General features: G+C 36.6%; 2 protein-coding genes across 7 annotated transcripts in view; both read right to left on the bottom strand.

Moving 5' to 3' along the window:
• The window catches only part of r (carbamoyl-phosphate synthetase 2, aspartate transcarbamylase, and dihydroorotase rudimentary), a 353,839-nt gene extending 343,135 nt beyond the window's left edge, over positions 1-10,704 (bottom strand). Inside the window, exon 1 of the mRNA XM_090372656.1 lies at positions 10,596-10,704. The gene's annotated coding sequence lies outside the window, so the exon portion shown is untranslated. The remainder of the gene's footprint in view (positions 1-10,595) is intronic.
• A 10,551-nt stretch (positions 10,705-21,255) lies between these two features.
• The window catches only part of LOC150086632 (uncharacterized), a 71,879-nt gene continuing 69,412 nt past the window's right edge, over positions 21,256-23,722 (bottom strand). For all 6 annotated transcript variants that reach the window (XM_090372650.1, XM_090372649.1, XM_090372654.1 and 3 more), the window contains one exon: positions 21,256-22,453. In XM_090372650.1, the coding sequence (XP_090228776.1) occupies positions 22,382-22,453 (72 nt within the window). In that variant the 3' untranslated portion in view covers positions 21,256-22,381. The remainder of the gene's footprint in view (positions 22,454-23,722) is intronic.

The following is a 23,722-nucleotide window of genomic DNA, read 5'->3' as shown; positions in this document are numbered from 1 at the left end:
TAGGCACGGGTGTTGGATGTTTTTGATGAGCCAAATTTAGTAGTGGTACTTCCGATATAACATGTGTTGCAGTTTTGCTGACAATTAATGAGGTATATAATATTATTAAGGTCGTTTGTAGGATATTTGTATGTGTCTTTATAGGTGCTGAAGAAGGATCCTAATTTGTTGTAGGTGGAAAAAACAAGGGAGATATCAGTGTTGTTAAATAGGCGTCGGAACTGTCCTGCTAGTTCATTGTGGTAAGGGAGGACTATGCGGATGTTTGTTTTATTTTTGTCTTTAGTTGAGGTGTTAGATTTAATTTTATTTTTAGCGTTAAAGATTGTATTTAAAATAAGTTGGTGGGGGCAACCTCTGGATATAAATTTGTCAGTAATATACTGTATTTCACTGTGAAGGTCAGTGGGTAAGGAACTATACTTTAGTGCATTGTGAATTTGGTTATATAAAACGGCCTTTTTAGTGTTTAGAGGGTGATGAGAAGCAAAATGTAAGTATTTGCCAGTGTTTGTATTTTTCCTGAAAATTTTCGTATTTAATTTTGAGCCTGTTATATAGATAGTAAGATTAAGGAAATTTATGTGATTATTTTGTCCAATTTCAAGGGTGAATTTAAGTCTATTGTGTACAGAGTTAAGTTTTACGAAGATGTTATCAATAATGGATCTGTTGCCTATTACAAGAATATTTGTATATGTCTATAAAGACACATACAAATATCCTACAAACGACCTTAATAATATTATATACCTCATTAATTGTCAACAAAACTGCAACACATGTTATATCGGAAGTACCACTGCTAAATTTGGCTCATCAAAAACATCCAACACCCGTGCCTACTACCATTTCCATAGTCTCATGTCTACTAACCAATCTGTCACAGAACTTACAACTCATGCCCAGACTCACAACCACAACCCGCTCATCGACTCTGCCATTTCCATCATTAAACTAAAATCCAGCTACAGAATACTTCAATATGAAGCCCTAGTTATTGAATGGTACAAGCACCACTCTAACCTCAAAATTCTAAATTCTAAACTCCCCTTCAATCTTTCCCCAATTCGGAACCTCTCGAGATTAAAGTTCCCACATGTCTTATTCTTAAAATACCATGCGCGTTCTCTCCCCACACATTGCCAACTGAAGACGTTCTTTAACTAACGAAAGTCCTCGTAAAGACTATTGGCTTCACCGGATTCACTTACAGTTTTTAACTATTCTTTTCTTTTCTTTTATTTCGATGACAACCAAGGATTGGATGTGTACACTTCTATTTCCTTGCGCCTATTTAACTCAGTCAACTTTTACCTACTTCCCTCCCTTTTAATTTTTCAATTTAACAATTCAACTTAAACATAAGAGGCTACTAGAGACGGTCGTGTTCCAAGCCGCTAAGTGGATTTTTCTTATTTATTGATTTGAAATTATTGTTTTTCTAAAACTTTTGATTTAAATTTAGTAGTATAACATTATTTTGTGATTTTCTGATTAACTTGGTGTATTTATTCTTTACTCGGCCTTGTAATTGCATAAAAGTATCGGTAAAGGTTTCCACGTGTTTCAACTCCGCTAGCGTTCGTAATTTTCCCGCCATTGTGATACGATAGTTGTATGCCGTACTAGATAGCGTTAGTTGAACTTCGTTAGCAGTTAAATTGTACGTTTAAATAAATACATATAACGACTTAGATTACAAACGTAATATAATTAATAACATAATTAATTATAATTAATTAATAAATTAATAGAATCATGACTCAGACCAGAGCAGCAAAGCAAAAGGCTCAAGCTAATGGAAGCGCTGTGGCTCAGAGCAGAACTGAGGGGGGCAGTTGTCCTCTGACTCACAGCCTTATAAAATGCACTGTTTGCTTGATGTTTGCAGAGCAATCGGGTACGGGACATGATACTGCCAAGGGGGATGTCTTTGTGTGTGCGCGATGCAAGGAGTGTATCGATATCAGGCAACAACTCGGCATTCTTGTGGGCCTATATGAGAGCTTGAAGGACAGGGTGGATGCCCTCGAAGAAACTAAATTGAGGGGCTCATCAAGCTCTCAGCTGCCCACATCAACGCCAGAGCTTGCAATTGGGCATCGCGTTACACAGAGACAACCCCCAAGGCAGAATGCGCTGGTCCCGAAGGAACTAGTAGTTGTTGGTGACTCTATTGTCAGGGAAACGGGGAACATGCTTTGTAAAAAAGATAGGTGGAACAGGACCAGGGTATGTCTGCCAGGGGCAAAGGTTGATGACGTTGTAGAGCGAATATCATCTTTTAAGGGCACAAAAGGTGATATAGTTGTACACGTTGGCACTAATAATATTAAGAGTAGGAGACCGGCAGAATTACTTAACAAGTACAGGTCACTGTTGAACAAAAGCCGAGAATTAGGGTTGAATTTGAAAGTGTCTGCAATTCTGCCCAGACACGATAGGAGGGAGTATATGATGAGAGCCTTGTCGATCAATTCGACCCTGGAAAGATTGTGCAAGGCTCAAGGGGTAGAATTTTTTTCAGCCTGGACTGTACTTGTTAACAGGAGAGATTGCTTCTACAGGGATGGTATACACTTAAATAGAAAGGGTGCAAGAATATTTGCTGATGCTATCGAGGCAGTGTTAGGTGGGTCGGAAAACTGCTAGCTTGGGGGGAGACAAAGACCAATAGATTGACAGTAGCCACTGGCAGAGGTGAAAGAGATTCTTGCACTGCTTCTATTAGAATGAGCAGAAGCCTGAAAAACAAGATGCATGGTATTTCAGAGACTGCTGGGAGCCATTGCGGTACAAATAAACACATGGGTTGTGTTAGCGTAGCTAAGAATAGAAACAGGTGCAGGTATACTTGCGTGTACACCAATGCTAGGAGTTTAGTAAATAAATTTGATGAATTTGAGGTATTGCTCAAAACATCAAAGGCAGATATTGTTGGGATATCAGAGACGTGGTGTCACACAGATATAAGGGATGCAGAACTGCAATTTGGGGAGTACAACGTCTACAGAAAGGACAGACAGGATAGGAAGGGGGGAGGGGTTATGCTATTAGTTAAGAAACACATAAAAACCAAGGAAGTGAAGCCAGTCGACATCACTGGACAGTGCAGTGTTGAGTCAGTTTGGTGTGACATAAGCATTGGGAGATCAAAATTGAGAGTAGGAGTGTGCTATAGGCCTAATGACTCTGATGAGTATAATAAGGAACTGTACAGGGAAATAGAGTGGGCTAGTAAATCAGAGAGTCTTATAATGGGAGATTTTAATTTCCCAGATATTGACTGGAATTTGGGGGCTGGTTACTCACACACTAGCAGGGCTTTTGTGGATTTATTGGATGATTGTTTTCTACATCAGCATGTTCAGGAGGCAACTAGAGGGAGTAATACTCTTGATTTGATTATCAGCAGTGATTCTTCATGCATTAAGAATCTGCAGATAAATGAACCACTAGGTGGCAGTGATCACAGTGTGCTGAAGTGGGATTTACTGAAAGAGGTAACTACCATTAGGGGTAAAGGGAAGGGTTATTGCTTCCGTAAAGGCGACTACGATGGACTGAGACAGTATTTAAATTCTATACAGTGGGACCAACTGATGATGTTACCAACAGCAAATTCAAAATGGGAAGCATTCAAAGAACGTATCTTGGAAGCTACTAGGCTTTACATACCAACTAAGAAATATTGTTCAAGGTTTAGGCCAAAATGGATGTCAGATGAACTAATGAGGCATATGGCAGAGAAGAAAAATGCATGGGATACTTACAAATTAACACATAACACAGAAGCCTATGATAGATACAAGTTGATATGCAACCAAGTTACAAAGGAGGTTAGGCAGGCGAAGGCAGATTACGAGAAATCCTTGGCAAGGGATGCAAAGAAAAACAGCAAAGAGTTCTTTACTTATGTAAACTCTAGAAGGAAGGGGATGAATCAGATTGGTCCACTTGATATTGATGGGTCAACTGTTGATGATCCTGCTCAGGTAGCTAACAAACTAAATGAATATTTTGCATCAACATTCACACATGAGGAGTTATTCAGCAAGGGGAATGCCAGAGGTGTATTCAACTCTAGCAGTAAGCTACAGAATCTTGAAATAACTGGGAGTAAAGTGGAGGAGAAACTGTTGAAGATAAACACAAGAAAGGCACCCGAGGTGGATGGGATCTATCCAGTTATATTAAAGGAGGCAGCAAAGGAAGTAAGCAAACCCTTAGCCATAATTATGAGAGCTTCCTTGGACTCAGGGGAGGTACCCATAGACTGGAAATGTGCAAATGTGACCCCAATTCACAAAGGAGGATCAAAGGCTGACACAAGTAACTATAGACCTGTGAGCTTAACTTCTGTTTCAGGAAAATTAATGGAGGCACTGGTTAAAGAAGCACTGCAGGATCATTTAGACAAGACTTCAGTTATAGCTCAGACACAGCATGGTTTTGTTAAGGGGAAGTCTTGCCTGACCAACTTGATTGGATACTATGATGCAGTCACAAAAGAACTGGATGCAGGGAATAACTTTGATATTATATACTTGGATCTTAGAAAGGCTTTTGATACTGTTGCACATGGAAGACTGCTACACAAATTGGAGCAGTGTGACATTGGAGGCAAATTGCTGCTATGGATAAAGGGGTGGTTGAGTGGGAGAAGACAGAGAGTGGTAATAAATGGACACTGCTCATCGTGGACTAATGTTATTAGTGGAGTCCCTCAGGGCTCAATGTTGGGTCCATTATTGTTTTCTGTATTTATAAATGATATTGATGATGGTATATCAAGCTTAATGTCCAAGTTTGCAGATGATACAAAGGTTGGCAGGGTTGTCAAGGACACTACTGACACTACACTGCTGCAACAGGATCTGGAAAGGTTGAGCAGATGGGCTGAGAGGTGGCAAATGAAGTTTAACATTGACAAATGTAAAGTACTACACATGGGAAACAGCAACCCCAGAGCAACTTATCAACTCTGTGGTACTACACTGACAGTGGTAGAGAATGAAAGGGACTTGGGGGTGATTGTGCAGGCAGATATGAAGTTCTCTGAGCAGTGCAGACGGGCTGCAAGAGTAGCTCATGGAGTATTGTCAATGATATACAGGAATTTTTCCAGCAGGGATAAGGAGGTGATTATTCCATTGTACAAGGCAATGGTCAGGCCACACCTAGAGTACTGTATACAGGTCTGGAGGCCTCATTTCAAGAAGGACGTAGAGCTGCTGGAACGAGTACAGAGAAGGGCAACAAGATTAGTGAATGGAACAAAGGGGTGCTCTTACGAAGAAAGGCTTAAGTTTTGCAAATTACAGTGTCTGGAGACTAGGCACCAGCGAGGTGATCTGATAGAGGTGTATAAAGCCTTGAATGGTTTAAGCATGCTCAATGCTGATGGGATTCTTCCTCTAGCTCAGAAAAATCACCTGAGAGGGCATAAATTCAAATTGAGGAAAGACAGATGTAGGATAGACGTGCGGAAATTTGCCTTTAGCCAGCGGGTGGTTGGTTGGTGGAACAGACTGCCATCCCTTGTGGTGGATGTTGATAGCCGAAATAAGTTTAAGGCTCAGCTGGACAGGTATTTTGAACGAACAGAGGGGTGAAGTGGGTTTTTTTTTTTTTTTTTTATTGGCTGATGCTGCATAAGCTTGCTTTCTTGCATCAAATGCCTCTACTAATGCTAATGCTAATGCTAACATTAACCACGCTACCTAAGTAAACCATCGCAGATTAATTTCAAGGTGAGTACCGTTTTTTAAGCTTTCGCTATTCTTTTCTAGTCTATTAACACGGTACTTGAAGATTTCTAAAAATTTCGTATACCAAAGTTTTTAAAAGTGCACAAGTAATTAAGGGAGAATTGCCGGTTTGTCTAAAAAGAAAGCTCTTAAATACATGTATAAATCCTATATTTACCTACAGACCACAAACCTGGTCCCTTACTAAGGTGCAAGAAAGAGAATTACAAGTAGGATAGAGAGCAATGAAAAGAAGCATGTTGGGCCTGTCACGCAAAGATAGAGTTAGAAATGAGGAATTATGCAAAACAACTGGTATAAAGGAAGCAAAGTGGAAATGGGCAGGTCTTATTATGAGAAAAGAAGATAATTGATGGAGTAAAGCTGCATCTAAATTGTTACCACTGGAAGGACATAGAACAGAGGTCAACACAAAAGGAGGAACCATGTGACGAGTGCCGTGGATCTGCTATTTAAGGATGTGCCACACAGCAGAAATATGCTGTTGAGAAAGGAGATCGCTATCTCCGAAAGCTACAGTTGTTACGGTGTTTTATTAATTGTTTTTATCGCTTTTATCATCATATTTTATATATTTTATATTTTATTGTAAATTAAATCACATCAGTTTTAGACTACTATATATTTTATTTTATTTCATTTCATTTTATACACTCGTATTTTATTTTATTTTATTGTAAATAAAGTGTTTTAGTTGCAGGATTGGAATTTGTTTATTTGAATACCGGCTGGTGTAAAGTCTAATTGTTCAATATGAATTGTCCCAGCCTTGTAGGCCTATTTAGAGATAACACAAAAGGAGATGGTGCGATGAGTTTGCAGGAGGAAACTGGCCAACGATGACACAGGACAGAAAAAGATGGAAGATTTTGAGAGAGGCCTTTGCCCAGCAGTGTGGCAGTAATGGCTAAGAAGAAGTAATTTAGACACTTTGCATGTTTTCTAGCCAGCAGATAAAAACTAGTTTCATTGTTCACAAAACTTGCTTTTTTTATACCTAAAAATATCTCAGAATTAACCACCCATGAGGTGGCATCCCAATTAAAACTTGTGTAGTTTTTAAAATGTAACTGTTGTTTTAATTAGAATTACAAGTGGTCCACTCACGTAATCAGAATATTTAAATAATTAAAATATAGTAAGAAGTTGCTATTTAAAGTAAAAATTCCTCTTTGAAAAGTAAAGCACTTCTATCAGTGGTGAAAATACACATTTCCCCTGTGATATCAATAAATTCAGGGACTTTCTCTCTCAGGGTAACACATTTTTTTTAGGCTGGTGTAGCATAAGCTGCAGGCTTCCTTGCACCACATGGCTAATAATAATAAGGATAGAAACTCAATGCTCAGATATGAAAATACTTCAGTTAAATATTCAAATCACTATTGTCAAAATTCCACATGCCTATGAGGGTTCAAATGGGTACCACTGGAGTAAAGACATTGGGCCCTTTCTAAGGGGAGGGGGGAAAACCAGCTGGAAGTTGAATTTTTTTTTGCTCAAATTGAAATGCGCCAGTATATGCAAATAAATATTTCTGTTACTAGTATAATTTTTTTGTTCTTTCATCCACTACACTTGTTTTCATATAAATTCAGTGAGTTTTGTGTAAAGTAAAGGGGTGTAAAACCCTGACCTATAGAAATTTGACTGTAACATTGTTAACCTGTGAAAGTTGACAACACTTAGGCAGCTGCAGAAAAAATTCTGAGGGCTGTATACAGCCTGCAACTTTGACATAACTGCTATACACAAATTCGTAATGACAAAATTTAATAATTTGACTGAATTTAATAAGCGTTCTCTTAAAATATCTGCAACCATATTATACAACAGAATTTAATTTTCCACAAATTATGGGGCCCCGTGGATCTAGGGTTCTGTGTCAAATGGTTCAGGTGAATCCCTGTGATATGGCCAACTCACAAGTGCAAGCCCAAGTCAAGAACTAATGCATCTGAAGTCCAATTTATTTGCTTCAGTCTTATTTATTATATTTCTTGTGAAAGTGACAGGATATATCAGTAGTTAGCCAGTGTCAGGTGGAAAAGTAGATTCTCCCCCCCCAACTCCTCCTACTTATGTTATTTCAAAATACATGCTCAAAATAATTACAAAAGAAAGTCTCATTTAGAGTGGGGGGAGATTCTCCCCCCACTCCTACTTATGTTATTTTAAAATACATGCTCAAAATAATTACAAAAGAAAGTCTCATTTCACAAAAAAACACAAATCATGTAACCAGTAAAATTCATTGAAAAAAAAAAAAAAAAAAGACATCTTAGGCTATCTTAAAAAAGTTAATCAGTAGGGAAAGGAAAATATTACAAACTTTGTCCTAATCAGTTCTAATATCCAAATTTTAAAAAGCAGTTATATTTCTAATCCCATTTTCAGGCTAAGCTTCTTTGGTTCTGAAAGTAGCAGAATGAGACTACTACTGGCTCTTAATTATGGTTGAGCTGGAAAAACAAACTGGATCTGCCCCTTATCCACCTATCCCCAAACACACTGTGCAAGAATTTCCTGACATGGGTGGCCCAGTGGGCAAAGGGAAATCATCCTTTTGGATCAAGTAGTATACTAGAAGTTTTAGTCTTTGGAACTCTGGAACAATCACAACATGGTTATAATCTGATTACTCTTACTTTAATCTTGATGTGAACAAATACATACAATTGAAAAACATTATTATTAGCCACTTGCAAAAAAAAAAAAAAAAAAAAAAAATTACAGTGGTAATTTTTTTTTTTTGTATGTTATTTAAAATTATTTAAAATAATTTTAAATAACATACATATTTATTTTAATTATCAGATATAATTAGGCTTCATGTGGAGGATGTGCATTTGCTGCCTCTAATGATAGCTTCATATTCATATTTATTTATTACTTTTTCCCTAACTTTTATATCACATTATATAAATTAGTGGTAGTAGTGGGTTGAGATGCTAAATAAGCAGCGCCTGTGCTGCCATCTATTCTTTTCCTTTCTATTATATAAGCTGGTTAAGCTTGCATTATGTCAGTGGTGTGGCTCTGATCAAGAGTGTTGTCTGTTCTATAGATTATTTCTTGCTGCATAAGGACCACTGCCATGCAAATCCTCTGCATTGGTTGATCTATCGGAGAATGGAAGGGTGGTTTGGTTCTTCGATATTTCTGCCTTTGCGATGATTTGTATGATGATTGAAATGCAGCGATTCCATGACCATTATTGGCCTCGTGGTCCTCTGTTGATATGGGGCATAATGGTCAGTCTATTATTTTAGTTTTTGTAGTTTCTTTAACCCCTTTTTGGTGATATTTCACGTCTTTTGGAACTGGTACCTTCAAGGGGAGTACTGCTAAATTATATATAATTGGCATTATTTTAAATTTACATCGTTTTTTATTAATTGGGTTTAATGACTAAATTATACAGGGGATTATCAACTACCTTTTTGTCTTATCTCTACTTTCCCTTCCCTGTTTGTTTATTTTATATTATTTTGCGTTTTGTTTCGCTCTGCATTTTTGCCGTACTACTGGCTGATGTTTTTTATTTTAAATAACATATTTATTTTAATTATCAGATATATATATATATTTTTTTTTTTTTGGTGCTCTTCTCAGAATAGATTACCTTGTAACCTTTTGTGAGGGTGGTGTTGCAAAGACAAACTGGTAATTATACTAACATTGGCTTGAGTGCTTTCTTCAAACAACACGGTTTACCTATGCACCATGCCACTCAAGGCATATCTTAGAACATCTAGATATAGCCAAAATATATTTAATTAAATAAGCTTTGCCTCTTACAGACATATTCATATTGGGAAGGGTGCAACCTCATACTGGGAGTGCAACTGTATATCTGCTATTTTATTTTAGCAAAACAAGTATAGCATCCTTTTATTTTTTGACAGTACTTTAATAAAAGTGGTCAGTAGTAAGACTAACAGCAGGACGTTTGTAATAATTTGAACTGACAATAGTAAATATATGAACTTATTATTATTAGCTATATGGTGCAAGGAAGCCTGAGGCTTTTGCTGCACCAGCCAAAAAAAAAAAAAAAATCCTGAGTCAGAAGTGGAAGGGAATCACTAAAAAAAGAGAAGAATAATGATATCCAGCTCACAACCCTGAGTGCACCAAGCCTATACTCATCAGATGTGAGCCCCTGAAGTGGGAAGTGCAAATGCACCCTTGCCTCTTATTTAAAAAAATACTGCCAGATAACTGTAATTATGAAGAAATGTGAATTAGAATTTTCATCGACGTCTAACTGCATTTTATTAAGATGGAAAAGTATGTTAAACTGCCGATTTTTCTCACGCGACTTTTGTGCAGCCCACAGTGATACACGAGGAAATCGCCTAAGGCACAACACTTTTAGGGATCATATTTTCTCCACACACACAAAGAAAAGAAAGGAACAGCATCAAAGCCATTCGGAAAGGAGTTCCACATTTAGTTTTCCTCAGATGTTGACCTCTTTGGTTGAGGTGAACAGAACAACACAAACTACCAGTACAAAAACATCTACAATACTATAATTGGTAGCGTCTACTGCTCAGAATTTACCGAACCTTTAACCGCATATCCAGCAGGTAGGTATATTTGAATACTTTTTTCTTCCCATTAAAATTTAGCTCTCAATGTGGAAAGTTTATGATTTTTAAAAAAATGGGAATAAACATTATTTTAAAAATAATATTTATACTGTAGCTTTCAAATCAATCCTGGTCTCCGAATTTACGTTTTCTCTAAATTATCAGCAATACACACAGGGGAAAAAAAAAAAAAAAAAAACCTTAATTTGTGTGAGATGCTTACCTTCTGCTTAAAACATAACACGTGTATCACAATCGACAATTCCAGTTTATAAGAAAGAAGTCGATTAACACGCAACACGTTATTCTCCTGTCATTGCTCTCAACTTTACGAAACGCTAGCGCCACACTTCCAATTCAGTATTTTGAAACAGCCGCCAAACTACATCGACAAAAACGGAGAATTACTGAATCCAAAATCGAATGATCAATCCATACCCGTAAATTGAGGAGCAGAAATGGAAAACGTTGAAAGTTCCAAAAACTAAATTTTTCAGGAAATGAAGAATACGTAATCGTTGCTTTTTTGGCACTTTCATCGCTTTCCAGGAGATTTCTATTTTCTAAAGCAAAGCTTAGGGAAAAATACTTTGTTTGAAGAAAACCATTACGATTCTCATTAATCCATATGAACAAATTTTATAACCAAATCCTGACTTCAGCTAGGCTGGTTTGAGATGGGGATAAAATTTGAGGCAAGAATAACCCAGATTATAATTAAATTTTATTTTTATTTAAAAATATAAATGAAGTTTAAAAATGCAAATTTCAGCATTTAACCCCACTGGTCGTGAGCTGGATATCATTATTCTTCTCTTTCTTGGTGATTCCACCCCCCCCCCTCTCTCTCTCTCAAAGGTAACTCGGATTTTTTTTTTTTTTTTTTTTTGGCTAGTGCAGCATATTAACCCCAGGGGCTCACATCTGGTAAGTATGAGCTTGGCGCACCCAGGGTCCTGAGCTCGATATCATCATTCTTCTCTGTTTTGGTGATTTCTCCCCCCCCTCTCTCTCTCTCTCTCTCTCACGGGGTAATTCAGAAAATTTTTTTGACTAGTGCAGCATAAGCCTCAGGCTTCCTTGCACCATATGGCTAATAATAATAATAATAACAGCTTTTTAGTCGCTGTCCATATCATAATACAATACGCATTATCTTCGTTGTGCATCCCCAAACAAAGTGCTTGATCATTGCCCAAAAAGGAGCATAGCTCCAAAAGTTATTTCTTTCTAATTTTTTTTTTTTTTTTTTTTTTTATTAATATCATGCTTGTTTGTGATACGCGGAAGTATCAGTATTGAGATAGCTGTTTTGGTTTTTTGGTTTTCTTTCGGCGAAGAGCTCCCAGTCGAAAAGTTTAGTGAAGAGCGTTTTGGTATGTACTTGGTCTGGTTGATGACTTGTCACTCTGATTTGTGATGCTTTACTTATGCTTAGTTTAGTGTCGGTTATAAAATTATCAGCCAGTCTCACAAAATTAAAGAAATCCTCTGGTCCCATTTTAATAATCTCAAAAGTTTTTTTCGGTCTTGCATTTTTGATGACCTCTTCCAGCTCCAGGGGCGAGCCATCCCGAGGGTGAAAGGGATGCACTGCACCCGGGCGTCAACGTTCAAGGAGCGCCTGAAAACCTAAACTTGCATACACATATGAAGAAAATTTTAAAGGGGGCGCCAGATTTCAATTGGCACCCAGGCGCCACATACCCTAGGAACGCCCCTGTCCAGCTCATTAGGGATCATGGTTTTCCTTAAATGCTGGTCTCCAGATAATTCTTCAGTGGGGAAAACAGGGCCGTGCAGAGATACTTGGGGACCTGAATGCAAAAGGGGTTAAAGGACATCGTTTATTTGTGTTGAGACTTTGATAGCTCTCTCCATTGGGCCCCCTAAATCGGGTACCCTGGTGCGACGCATCCAATACACCCCCTCATTTGCAGGGCCTTAGGCGAAAAGATAACTTAGTTGATTTCAATCCTAAAACCCAGTCCTGTCTTATATCTCGCAAAATGAATTCTTCTGCTGCTATACTTATCTTCGATGAAGCACACGCTTCTTGATCAGACCGGGGTTTCAGCCCGTGACCACCAAACACGGAGGATGCGGAAAGGTCAGGAAATGACCACCACATATCCCCGGAGCAATATGGCCTTAGTTGCTAATGCTCCTAAAAACCAAATAACAACAACAACAACAACATCTTCGATGACACTCCGATTTCTAGGCAAGATTATATATCTCTATTGGAGATTACCCTGACTTCTCATCTCTCTTGGCATAAGCGCATTTATGATACACAGCTAGTGCATCTAAAAAATATTGCACTGCTGCATCTAAAATAATGGGTTTTCTCTTTCGCTCTCGGTGTTACTTTTATTCCAAACAGCTGTTCACTCTGTACAAATCCACCCTACTGTGTAATATTTTTCCAACTGGGGTGGTGTTCCCCAAATCACTCTCAGGATTCTAGATTCCATTCAAAAGAGGATTAGGTTAATTAATGACTCATCTCTAACAGGATCTCTCCACTCTCTGTCTCATAGACGTTCTCTTTCTGCTGCATGTCCTTTCTATAAATATTTCCATGGGCACTGTTCTTCTGAATTGGCTTCTGTAATTCCCACTCTCTCTTTCAAAGCAGTTCGAACTTGTGCCGCAACCAGTCAACATCCTTTTACTGTCTAACTGCAAACTCACAGAACCAACTTTTCTTCTTCATTTATTCATTCAACTTCCATTTTCTGGAACAACCTTCCTTCGTACGTATTTCCTGAAAGTTACAATCTACAGAAATTCAAGTCTAATTAATGTCCACAAGTATTTTCTTTTACTTTCTCAATCTTCAACCCATGCACTGTACTAAGTACTAAAGGTTCTAATACCTGTGGTGCTTCGGGTGTTCATAAAAAAAAATCTGTATCCCATTTTTATGTAACTTTTGATTAACTTGTCAAGTCGTTTTTTGTAATTTTCACCCTCAGCATCTGTCATTTTGTGGAAGCAAGAGTGTTTTTTTGGACATGAAGCAGAACTTAATAAAACTACCTTGAAAATCTAGAAAGAACCCTAGAATCTTGAACGGTGTTGAATCCAGAGTGTTCGCACCAGGGTGGGAATGTAAACTTCGGGGTTACATGCACGGGGAGGATGTAAACTTTGGGGGATACATGTAGTATATGTGTATATTTATTTATTATTTAATATCTATAACATATGTATATGTTACGAATATTTATGAATATACAGTATTTATAATATATTTATGAATGTTATAAGAGAATATGAGAACAACAAAATAGGAAACAAAAGGAAATATTTATATTTAACATCTAAATACTAATGGTCAGTTCACAAAAACCACAATAATCACAATTTATTAATATAAATATTACCGATTAAAATTTGCAAAAAAAATCATGCAAATATTATAATAATCTTATTCTTTGCTTTTATTTTGCATATGCATCAATCACTTCATATATTAATTTTTCCGATAAGTCATTCGAGCCCTCTAAGCTTATGTTCATGCAATCTTGCAATATTACAGTACAGATACATATATAAATAAAAGATTATAAAAATTTATTGTTTATAGGCTGCAACCAAACCGTGTTGTTTGCAGAATACAAAGGAAGAATGTGAAAACCATAAAGCGAAACTGCAGACGATTGAAATAGTGGCTGCAGTACACTCCTCTCTCTGCCTGTGGCGAAATTTTCAATGTCGAATCCGAGGTCTTTGAACGAATATTAGAATAAAATTACTATTTTTCATCTGGGTGGAGAAACTCACCCCTCTGGACTTAACACTGATCTTGAAGTCTCCACACCACTAGCAATATGACACTTGGCAAAGTGTCTGCATTTTATTGCTATCAGCAATCATATCGTCTTGGACGCTAATTTTCATATAAGGGTCTTTTGTTTTAACTGGATATTAAGATCTATCATTTTGGTAATTTCTGAAACAATCCAAAAGCTACTTACACTCCCCCCCACCCCCTTAAGATTCATGGCAAGAACATTGATTTTCAGTAAAGTGTATCATTCTTCTTAAACACCCAGCTACACTGCTCAATAAAATTAACAGAACAAAAAAATGTTTTCATGAATATTTTATTGTGAACAGTATTGCCAATTGGTGAATAATTGATATAATAGGCATCATTACACGCAAATTCCAAATATCTAATTGAAATAGATCTACCGCCTTACAGATCCGCACATTATGTAAATTGTTCATGCCTATAAAAACACCAATTGCAACCACAACACTTCATTCCCTTTTTTTGGCTTCCTCAGTGGGACAGCCACATCTCCAGTATTCAGAATGACAAGTCATCATCGTTTTTTTAAGAAAGGAACACTAAAAGCTGGGCAGTCACAAGCGTAGGTGGCATGTTGGCTTAATATGCCACACAGTATCATTTCGGCATTATGGAAGCAGTTTCAGGAGACAGGAACCATAACAAGAAGAGCTGGTCAAGGTCGCCCGAGGGCTACTTCAACCAGAATAGACCACAATCTGGCTCTAATAGCAACACGGAGCCCTATGATGTCCTGTCAATCATCAACTGTCTCTTGAGATTGCTGCGGCCACAGGTGAAAACATTTCCAACTGGACTGTGTTAAGTTCAATTCAAGTGGACTCTACACAAAGAAAACCAATGGTTTGTATCTCATTAACCCCAAACACTGCAGAGCTCATTGAAACTGGTGCCATGAATATGTGACTTGGAGCCCTGACAAATGGGTTACTGTCCTGTTCTCTGATGAGTCCTGTCTTAGCCTACAGATTCTAGACGTTATTTCATCTGGAGACAAAAAAACTGGAGACAACATCAGAGAAAGGAATACTTACAGCGGAAGCAGTATTCTTACACAGAGCAGAATAATGATCAATGGTGTAACCCTCTTTGCATTCTTGATAGGGGTACCGTATCAAAAATCTGTAACTGCACAGAGCTAAGAACAGATCCTCGAACCCTACGTGCAACTTTTTAGGGGTGCAGTTTGCACAATTTTCTTTTCATGCACGATACCACTGCACAAAACTCAAGTGGTGGAGGGATATTTTAAAATTGATGATATCTAATGACTGCAGTGGCCAGCACAATCATCAGACTTAAATCCAATCAAATGTGTGAGACACCCTTGAGTGTTGCATTGTACACCGAAAGCCAATCTCTGGTCACTAGATAAGCTAAGGTGTGCACTGGTGAAAGAATGAGATTTGTTGCCACAGAATCATATAGATACCCTTATATCGAGCATTGTTGACTGCTGTTAGGTCGGTGTTTAGCCATTGGAGGGGATCATATGCTATACTGATGTCATGTGACCATATTTTCAAGCATCTCGTATTTCTGACCTTTTTGGTAATTCTTATACAACCCCTATAAATGTTCCTTATACCTGTCCAAAGATTCTAGCTGTCTTCTCATTTCATTGTGATTCTATGGTACACCACCAGTATATCAAATTTTGTCTGGCTTCATCGCAAGTTGTAAGACCCTTTCTACATGTTCTGTTAATTTTGTTGAGCAGTGTAGAACTGGAGACATATCTAATCGTAACAGTATGATTAATGAAAGCCAACTAGAGTGAAAGGAGCTGCCCAACAGTCAAAAGAGCTAACAGCTACATAATTAAACCAATTACACAAGATCTGTATCTATAGCAATGCATGGGTAAAAAAAACTGCTCTTGTATGCAAGTACAGTCCACAATTTCCCTGTGTATTCAATTAACCTGTAATGATGCATATATATCACATCAGGTTTTTCTGTTGGATGAACAGACTAGTAAAAACTAGTCATTACATTATCTGGCTTGTTTTTATAGGCATATGCTAAATACAGGTAGTTGCAACTGCAATGAAAAAAAAAATTTTTTAAAATACGTGCACTAATTCCCACACATACAGCACGGCCTTTGAGTAAAGAATTTTCTACACACAAAATGATTTGCCTGCACTGTAACAATTTTGTAGCTGCTTTCAAAAACTTACTAGAAGGGAAGAATCAGGGCACCTATAGCACATCTTAAGACAATATTTCTGCAAATTGCAGTGGCTGGAGACTAGGCACCTGCGCGGTGATCTGATTGAGGTGTATAAGGCCTTGAATGGGTTGAGCACGCTGAATTCTGATGGGATCCTTCCACTTGTTCAGATTACGAACCTAAGGGGGCATAAATTCAAATTAAGAAAGGACAGATGTAGAATAGATGTGCAGAAATTTGCCTTTAGCCAGCGGGTGGTTAATTGCTGGAACAAACTTCCATCTGTCATTGTGGAAGTTGATAGGTTGAATAAATTTAAGGAGGAACTGGACAGGCATTTGGAGGGAATGGTGTGATTTTTTTTTTTTTTGGCTGATGCTGCATAAGCTCATACACTTGCTTTCTTGCCTCAAATGCCACTGCTCCTACTACTATTTCATGGGTAAGTTTCCCAAATGTGGGAGAAAGGGTACAGGTTTTCATTTTTACAAAACTTCAGTTTCATAAAACTGAAAAACTTTTACATAAATGCATCTAAATATCTCAATTTTTGAAAAAAAAAATTTTTTTTTCAAGCAGTAATATTCTCAACGTTTATCATTTAATTTGATTAAATCAAATTCTGTATCCAAATTTTAGAAACCTTAGGATTTTTTCCTGACTACCTGGTATGAGTTCCAACAATTTTCAAAGATATTTTCATGTTGCTCTCTATTATGCAGCATGTACTATAATTAAAATTTGTAATGTAAAAGTAGATTTTAAATCATCATTCACAGATATAAATATAAACTTCCCAGAGCTTATGTGGCAAAACTTCAATTGTATTCACTTGGGAAAGGGCTAACATTTTTGCACTAGACATGAAAAGGCTTTATCCATATACTTAAAAACAGCAGTCCTGTAACTATTGAATGACTATTCTCACAGGTATGTTGCCATAGAAGGAAGCCACTTTATTAGCAGAATGGGGAGTGAATATTTAAATTAGGCTGAGCATGAAAAGTAGTCTTCACACTAGTATTATTTATTCTGACAAAAAAAAAATCCGTGGCTTGATGGGTAACAGTTTGTAAGATGAAGAATTCCATTCGCTGTTTTGAATCTACAAAGTTCCAAGTCAGATGGTGAAGCAGTATTATCAAACTATGCAGTTTATCTGCAGTCAAATATGCTTTCTGAACAGTGCAGACAGGCTGCCAGAGCAGCTCATAGGTTCTTTTAATGATATACAGGAATTTTGTTAGCAGGGGTAAGGTGATTACCCCTTTGTATAATGCAATGGTCAGGCCACACCTTGAGTACTGCATACAGGTCTGAAGGCCTCATTTTAGGAAGGATGTAGAGCTGCTGGAATACAGAGAAGGCAAAATTGATAAATGTACAGAAATTTGCCTTTAGCTAGCAAGTGGTTGATTGCTGGAACAAACTCCCATTTGTTATTGTGGAAGTTGATAGCTTAAATAAATTCAACTGGACAAGCTTTTGGAGTGAATGGATAGGTGGTGAAATGGAAAAAAAAATTTTTTTTTTTTTTTTTTTTTGGCTGATGCTGTATAAGCTTGCTTTCTTGCATTATGTCTCTGCTAATGCTAGTCTACATTTTGATAATGGTTTTAGAATATCCTAGTCTAAATTACTACCTACAACTGCTTCCTACTTTCAACAGAATGTTTAAACCCATTTTCCAAGATAGTTATTCTCTTCAAGAGTGGAACAGTTTTTTCTCCCTCAATAGGTACAATTCAATTTGGCTAATAGAAGCATATGTTAAGAGACTGGCCAGGAAAAAATGCTGCCCTAAACCCAGCCACTGGCACCTCTCAAAAATAAGATCCCTACATGATCCTTTACTTAATGATCAAAAATCTTTTCCAGCTTCCTAAATATAATGAAACTTATCACAATTGTGTTTTTTTTTTTTTTTAATGGAATTAAGTAAAAACCTGTCAAGTGGCATACCATCAACTTTGCAAGTCTACTTGCATGAGGAATTAACCCCGGGGGCTCACATCTGGTGAGTATGGGCTTGGCACACCCAGGGTCCCGAGCTGGATATCATCATTCTTCTCTTTCTCAGTGATTCCCTTCTACTTTTGACACACTCTCTGGGCAACTTGGGAATTTTTTTTTTTTTCCTGGTGCAGCATAAGCCTCAGGCTTCCTTGCACCATATGGCTATTAATAATAATAATTGCCCCAGAGCTGATAAGCACTGACTGCTACAAAGTTTCAAACATGTTTGTTTAAAATTCAAGGTCACTTGCTTTCAACTCCCACAAGTAAACATCTGTGGCCTCAATAGTTATTTTTGAAAAATTCATTGTTTACACAAAGATGAGAAAATGAAACATATTTACAACAAGAGACTTTATATTGTCAAGTGAATGCACTGCTCTGTGGGAAGACGTTTCTAATTTCATGTGCTGTGAACTTTACCAAATTTGAAAACGGGAGCAAATAACAGTATCTAATATATATATATATATATATATATATATATATTTTTAATAATTATTCATACACATAAGCATATGTGCACATTTAAAATTTCACATGTTTAATGATCTTAAGTGGAAAGCAGCCTAGACTAATTAAAAAAGTTACCTACACTACACAAGCAGACAACAGATATTCAAAAATACCCAAGTTTACCCAGAAGTTAAAGAGAACTGGCACCTGTCAGGTTCCATGCCAATATTCAGGCAACACCACTGCTAGGTCAACTGAATCTAAAATTGATGGAACAAAAATGGGCAATTAGGAAAAAAAAAGGCCTTGGGTGTCAGAAAACAGTGACATGAAAATGTCTGCTATAAAAAAAAAAAAAAAATATTTTTCACACAAAACAGGCAATGTTGCTGCAGAAAAGAAACCAGACACTGAAAACTTCAGAAGTGCCATGATTCACATTGCCCCAAAAACTGCTAAATTACATCCAGAATGTGATTTTTATAAATGCTTTATTGTAGAGTTCTAGCCATTAAAGTTGGGGCAGGGGATATTAACTGTGATGTCCAAGATAAAGCTACACTGGTCAATCATGGCTTATGTTTTAAACTGACATCATTAAAATTTATTTTATAACTTAGTAATAATCTGTCTTTAGAACTTTATTTTCTTTTTCTTTTAAGTTTTAGGTAACGTAGTTTCACTGCAAACTATATATGTGCATGAATTTGTTTATATTAGAATATTCTCAATTTCTTGGCCTGAAGATAGGATCTAGTAGAGATCTTGAAGCTTTATACATTGAACAATTTTGAAGTTAACAGCAGTATAACAAGAGGTAAATAAAAAACACGACACTTCCAAGTTTTCTGCAATTCATACCTTATTTAAAAGACAAATTGCAACAACATTTTTCTAAAGCATAAATCTATGGGGGGGGGGGAATGTACACATAAGCCTTTTGTTAGCAATAAATTTGTGAAATTTTTGCTATTTACTTGGATTTTATGAATTTCTTTTTAGCTTTTATTATTGCCAAAAATTCATCTTGGTCATAATTCCTAGCAATAATATTTTGCCTAGTGTTTTAATAACACAGGATGACCTAGAACCATAGGCTATACTTTTGAAATTGACACTAATAACTGAACATAGGCAAGCATTTGGAAGTAATTCTGCTCTGTGGTTATAGTCGGTAAGAGTTACAAATGCATTCTAAATTACCCATTCCCACATGAAAGCTGCTGGGAAAGTTTAAGGAGACAATGCCAGAGTTGGATAAGAACACAGTGGATTTGAGTTTCTCATGAAGTAAATGACAGCAATACTTCAAAAGGTTTGCACTGTTGAAACAAATCAATGCAAACTGGAGTGTCAAAATCCATTATTCAGACACTGAGTGAGGATGGTCTTAACTAATGTACAGTTAAATGAATGAGAACTAAGCAGGGGAAAAAATAGTTTAAGTGTCAAGGGGAATTTTTTGTGTTAGATGAAATTAATCATTGAAACACTCATTATAGAGTCTAAAGGTAATCCCAAATGGATTGGCCCATTCATGCAATGCTTCGATGACATTATATGAAAGGACAGTAACTGGTCCATTCTTCTAATAAAACAACGATAACAATGCTTCTTGAAACATTAGAGAAGCAAAGCATTAAGAATCAATGAGCAGGGTAAATATCTGAATTGTTCCAGCAAGATATGTCTGCTCATTACAGCCATCCAGTCAGTGAATAGCTGGATGAACAATTCCCTCCATGGACTAGAGGGCAGGGACCAGTATAATGGTTGCAATTCCATGACACTATACATCTGGACTTTTACATGTGGGGTCACCTCAACAGCATACACATGAATGCCATGAAAACAGCTGTGTCAACCATTTTAAAGAATTGTCACTGTGTGCAGTAAGATGACACCGAAAGCAATTCATGCTGTTCTCGCAGACTGGTAGAAATATGAACTGCTGTGAATGGTGCACATATTGAACATGTTACCTATGGTGCTAGACCTGTGGGATACCCTATATGTAATAATAATGCAATTTGTTGCCAATGTAACCTGTTGACACTAACAAATTGAACTGAACCCACAGTTTAGGCCTAATACACCCAGCCAATCTTAGTCAAAAAAAAAAATAATAATATTGGGATAGACGCTTGAATAACTGAATATTATGCGTGTTTTATATACATAAATGAAAGTTAGGATTGGAAGAGAACTGCATTAAATGTTTTGGCAGTTGACTAAAACGTTTTAAGAGCTTAACAGCAGTAGTATAGATGTTATCTTTTTGTATATTACAAATTGCCCAAGTATGCTTATACAAGAATATGGCAAGAAATTTAAACATAACATTAACTAAGTCAACTGATTAATACTGACAGATTTAAAGTAATCATAAAAAAAAAAACGAATCCAGACTTCATACCCATGACAGCAGCTTTTAATTACTCAAAACATACATTAGTAACAAAGCACAAGCATCCAGGTTACATTCTCATGTTCAGCCTTTAGCTGTTGTACAAGGGAAAGTCTTTTCTTTTAAAAACACTATAACAAGTTAGTGTCAAAGAGACTATTGATTTTCAAGACAAGGACTACATACAACAGTATGGTTAAAAACAATTAAAGCAAACGTTACAAAATTTGCAAAGGAAATATTGTACAAAAATATAAAGTAGCAACAACTCTTGCCTCTAAGTGTTTAACAGCAATAAATAAAATCAAGGTCCACACTCGAAATGTACTTTTAACTGCAATCACAGAACTTCTTAAGGCAGAAATCAGTATGTGTGGACCAACAATTTTAATGTTACAGAATTGGTCCTTTTATATTTCAAGTAACTGGTGGGCACTTGAGAATATACTTTAATGATAGTATTTGCATATGATAAAACAATTAGCTTGGTGAAATAGCTAGACTACATTTAAAACCAAATTTTACTGTGCACAAAGTGAAGACTTTCTAATTTTTGTTATTTCTATCTAAAAGGCTGTTCTGATGAGTCATTGTATATTGCAGATACAAAGAAAGTGCATTTTATTGGCAGAATTGTTATTTGAAGCACTTGTCTTATTTCACCAAGCTATTTGTATTTTCTGGATGCTAAATAGTATTTGACTTAACATAATGAACTTTACAGCAAGAGCTCTAAGCTCAAAGGAAGAACATCATCCAGGGAAATTCTATTTTTTCTGATAATTTTCACTTGCAATGTTTTTCCCCTCTAATCAAGCAATAAGCATTCAGCATCCATTAGATACTAAACATTAGATTGTTTACTATGCTTTATGAGGCAGCACACTGGAAATCATTCCAGGTGCAAGTTCAGCTGAGACTGTTTCAGTATCACTTCAGAGGCAATTATACAATCAGCAAATTTACAAACATCAAGCAGCAGTTTGAAGAATCATTCACAAAGACAATTGCCATCATACTAGCACATGCAATCTAACACTAAATTTTAGAATAGTTTTGCCAGAAGTGTAAATTTGAATCTTTTACAGGAGTATTTCAGGTGGTGGCAGTGATCAAAGGTTGAGCATATTATCCTGATGAATTAGCAATACAGTTGATAGTGGTTGCTTTATTATTACGGACTTCTTCCACATGGCGCTCCTGAAAGAAATTAAAATGAAATTATATAGAGCATACAACTGCATACTTATATTTTTCTAATAGAAGTTATTACTATTTTAAGTCTAAAACTGTTAAGTATAATAGAGAATGTAGTAGTAGAAGAGGGGAGAACTCACTTTTTTTTTTTTTTTGCAAGTCTGCTTATAGACAAATTTGTCTTGAAGCTTTTTAATCTAAAAACATTAAATCATAAACATACTGTAGGTCATTTTGATATCCAGGAGAGGTGTTATGATAGATTGTTTAGAGTAGAATTAATTGAACTGTCACTTTTTTGTAATGGGAATCCCCCCCCCCCTCAAAGAACTACTTAATTCTACTCTGAACTCTGCTAAATCTGATGCCTCAGTTATGGTAGCTTACTTCAATGTTCTAACATCCAGCCAAAACGTAAACTTCAGGAGATTGAATATTCTATTATTCACAAGTCTTATTTGTGTCCCCTGATTTTTATATGCCTGAATTAAGTGTCACAAGACACCTACTTTCCAAATTTTGCAGTTCACATTTTCCAAGCAATTCCTCATATGGCTAGGAGAATAGGACAGTGGAAGCATCTCATCCATGTGCCTTCCTAGGCAAATTTACTCTATAAAATGCATTTCACTTCCAATTATACCATAACCCTCAAGTCTTTAGTCCCAAACCATTAAAGTTGATTATTTTAATCTTTCTATATTTGTCAGAAGTGTGAAACTTTACCATTAGAAACAAACTTTAGTGGTCATTTTTCAAACTATACCTGCAACCAATTCAAATCATGTTGAACACTTCCACTCTTCAACTTGTCAAAAAAACTTTTCTAGTACACCCTTATATCTTTAAAGAAGATTACAAACAGGAGATAGGGAAGGTCCTAGCACTGATCCCTACGAAATCCATTTACTAAACATTGATGACTCTCACAGTGGATGGTATCAGTATTGACTGTGAGAGTCAATACTGATCCTTCACTGGATCAGTATTGACTCTCACAGTCAATACTGATCCAGTGAAGAAAGATCTTATTAGTAATCCCAATTTGCTCCAGTTTATATCATAGCTTAACTAAGTGGAATCATATCAAAAGCTTTGAAGCCAAGATAAATAAATAATGTTCAAGTCTTCTTATACCCAAATGTTTTATGACTGACTATTACAATTAATCAGATTAGCCAGGCATGACTTTCCCTTTCATAAACCCATGCTAAGATCCACTAAGAATACCATTCCTATTGACAGTCCTGTATCGCATCCTTAACAGACTGA

The sequence above is a fragment of the Mastigoproctus giganteus genome, chromosome 4 (genome assembly GCF_048544385.1).
Source record: "Mastigoproctus giganteus isolate SK-2022 chromosome 4, ASM4854438v1, whole genome shotgun sequence".
In the NCBI taxonomy this organism is placed as follows: Eukaryota; Metazoa; Arthropoda; class Arachnida; order Uropygi; family Thelyphonidae; genus Mastigoproctus; species Mastigoproctus giganteus.
This window is presented reverse-complemented; position numbering and strand designations above follow the sequence as displayed.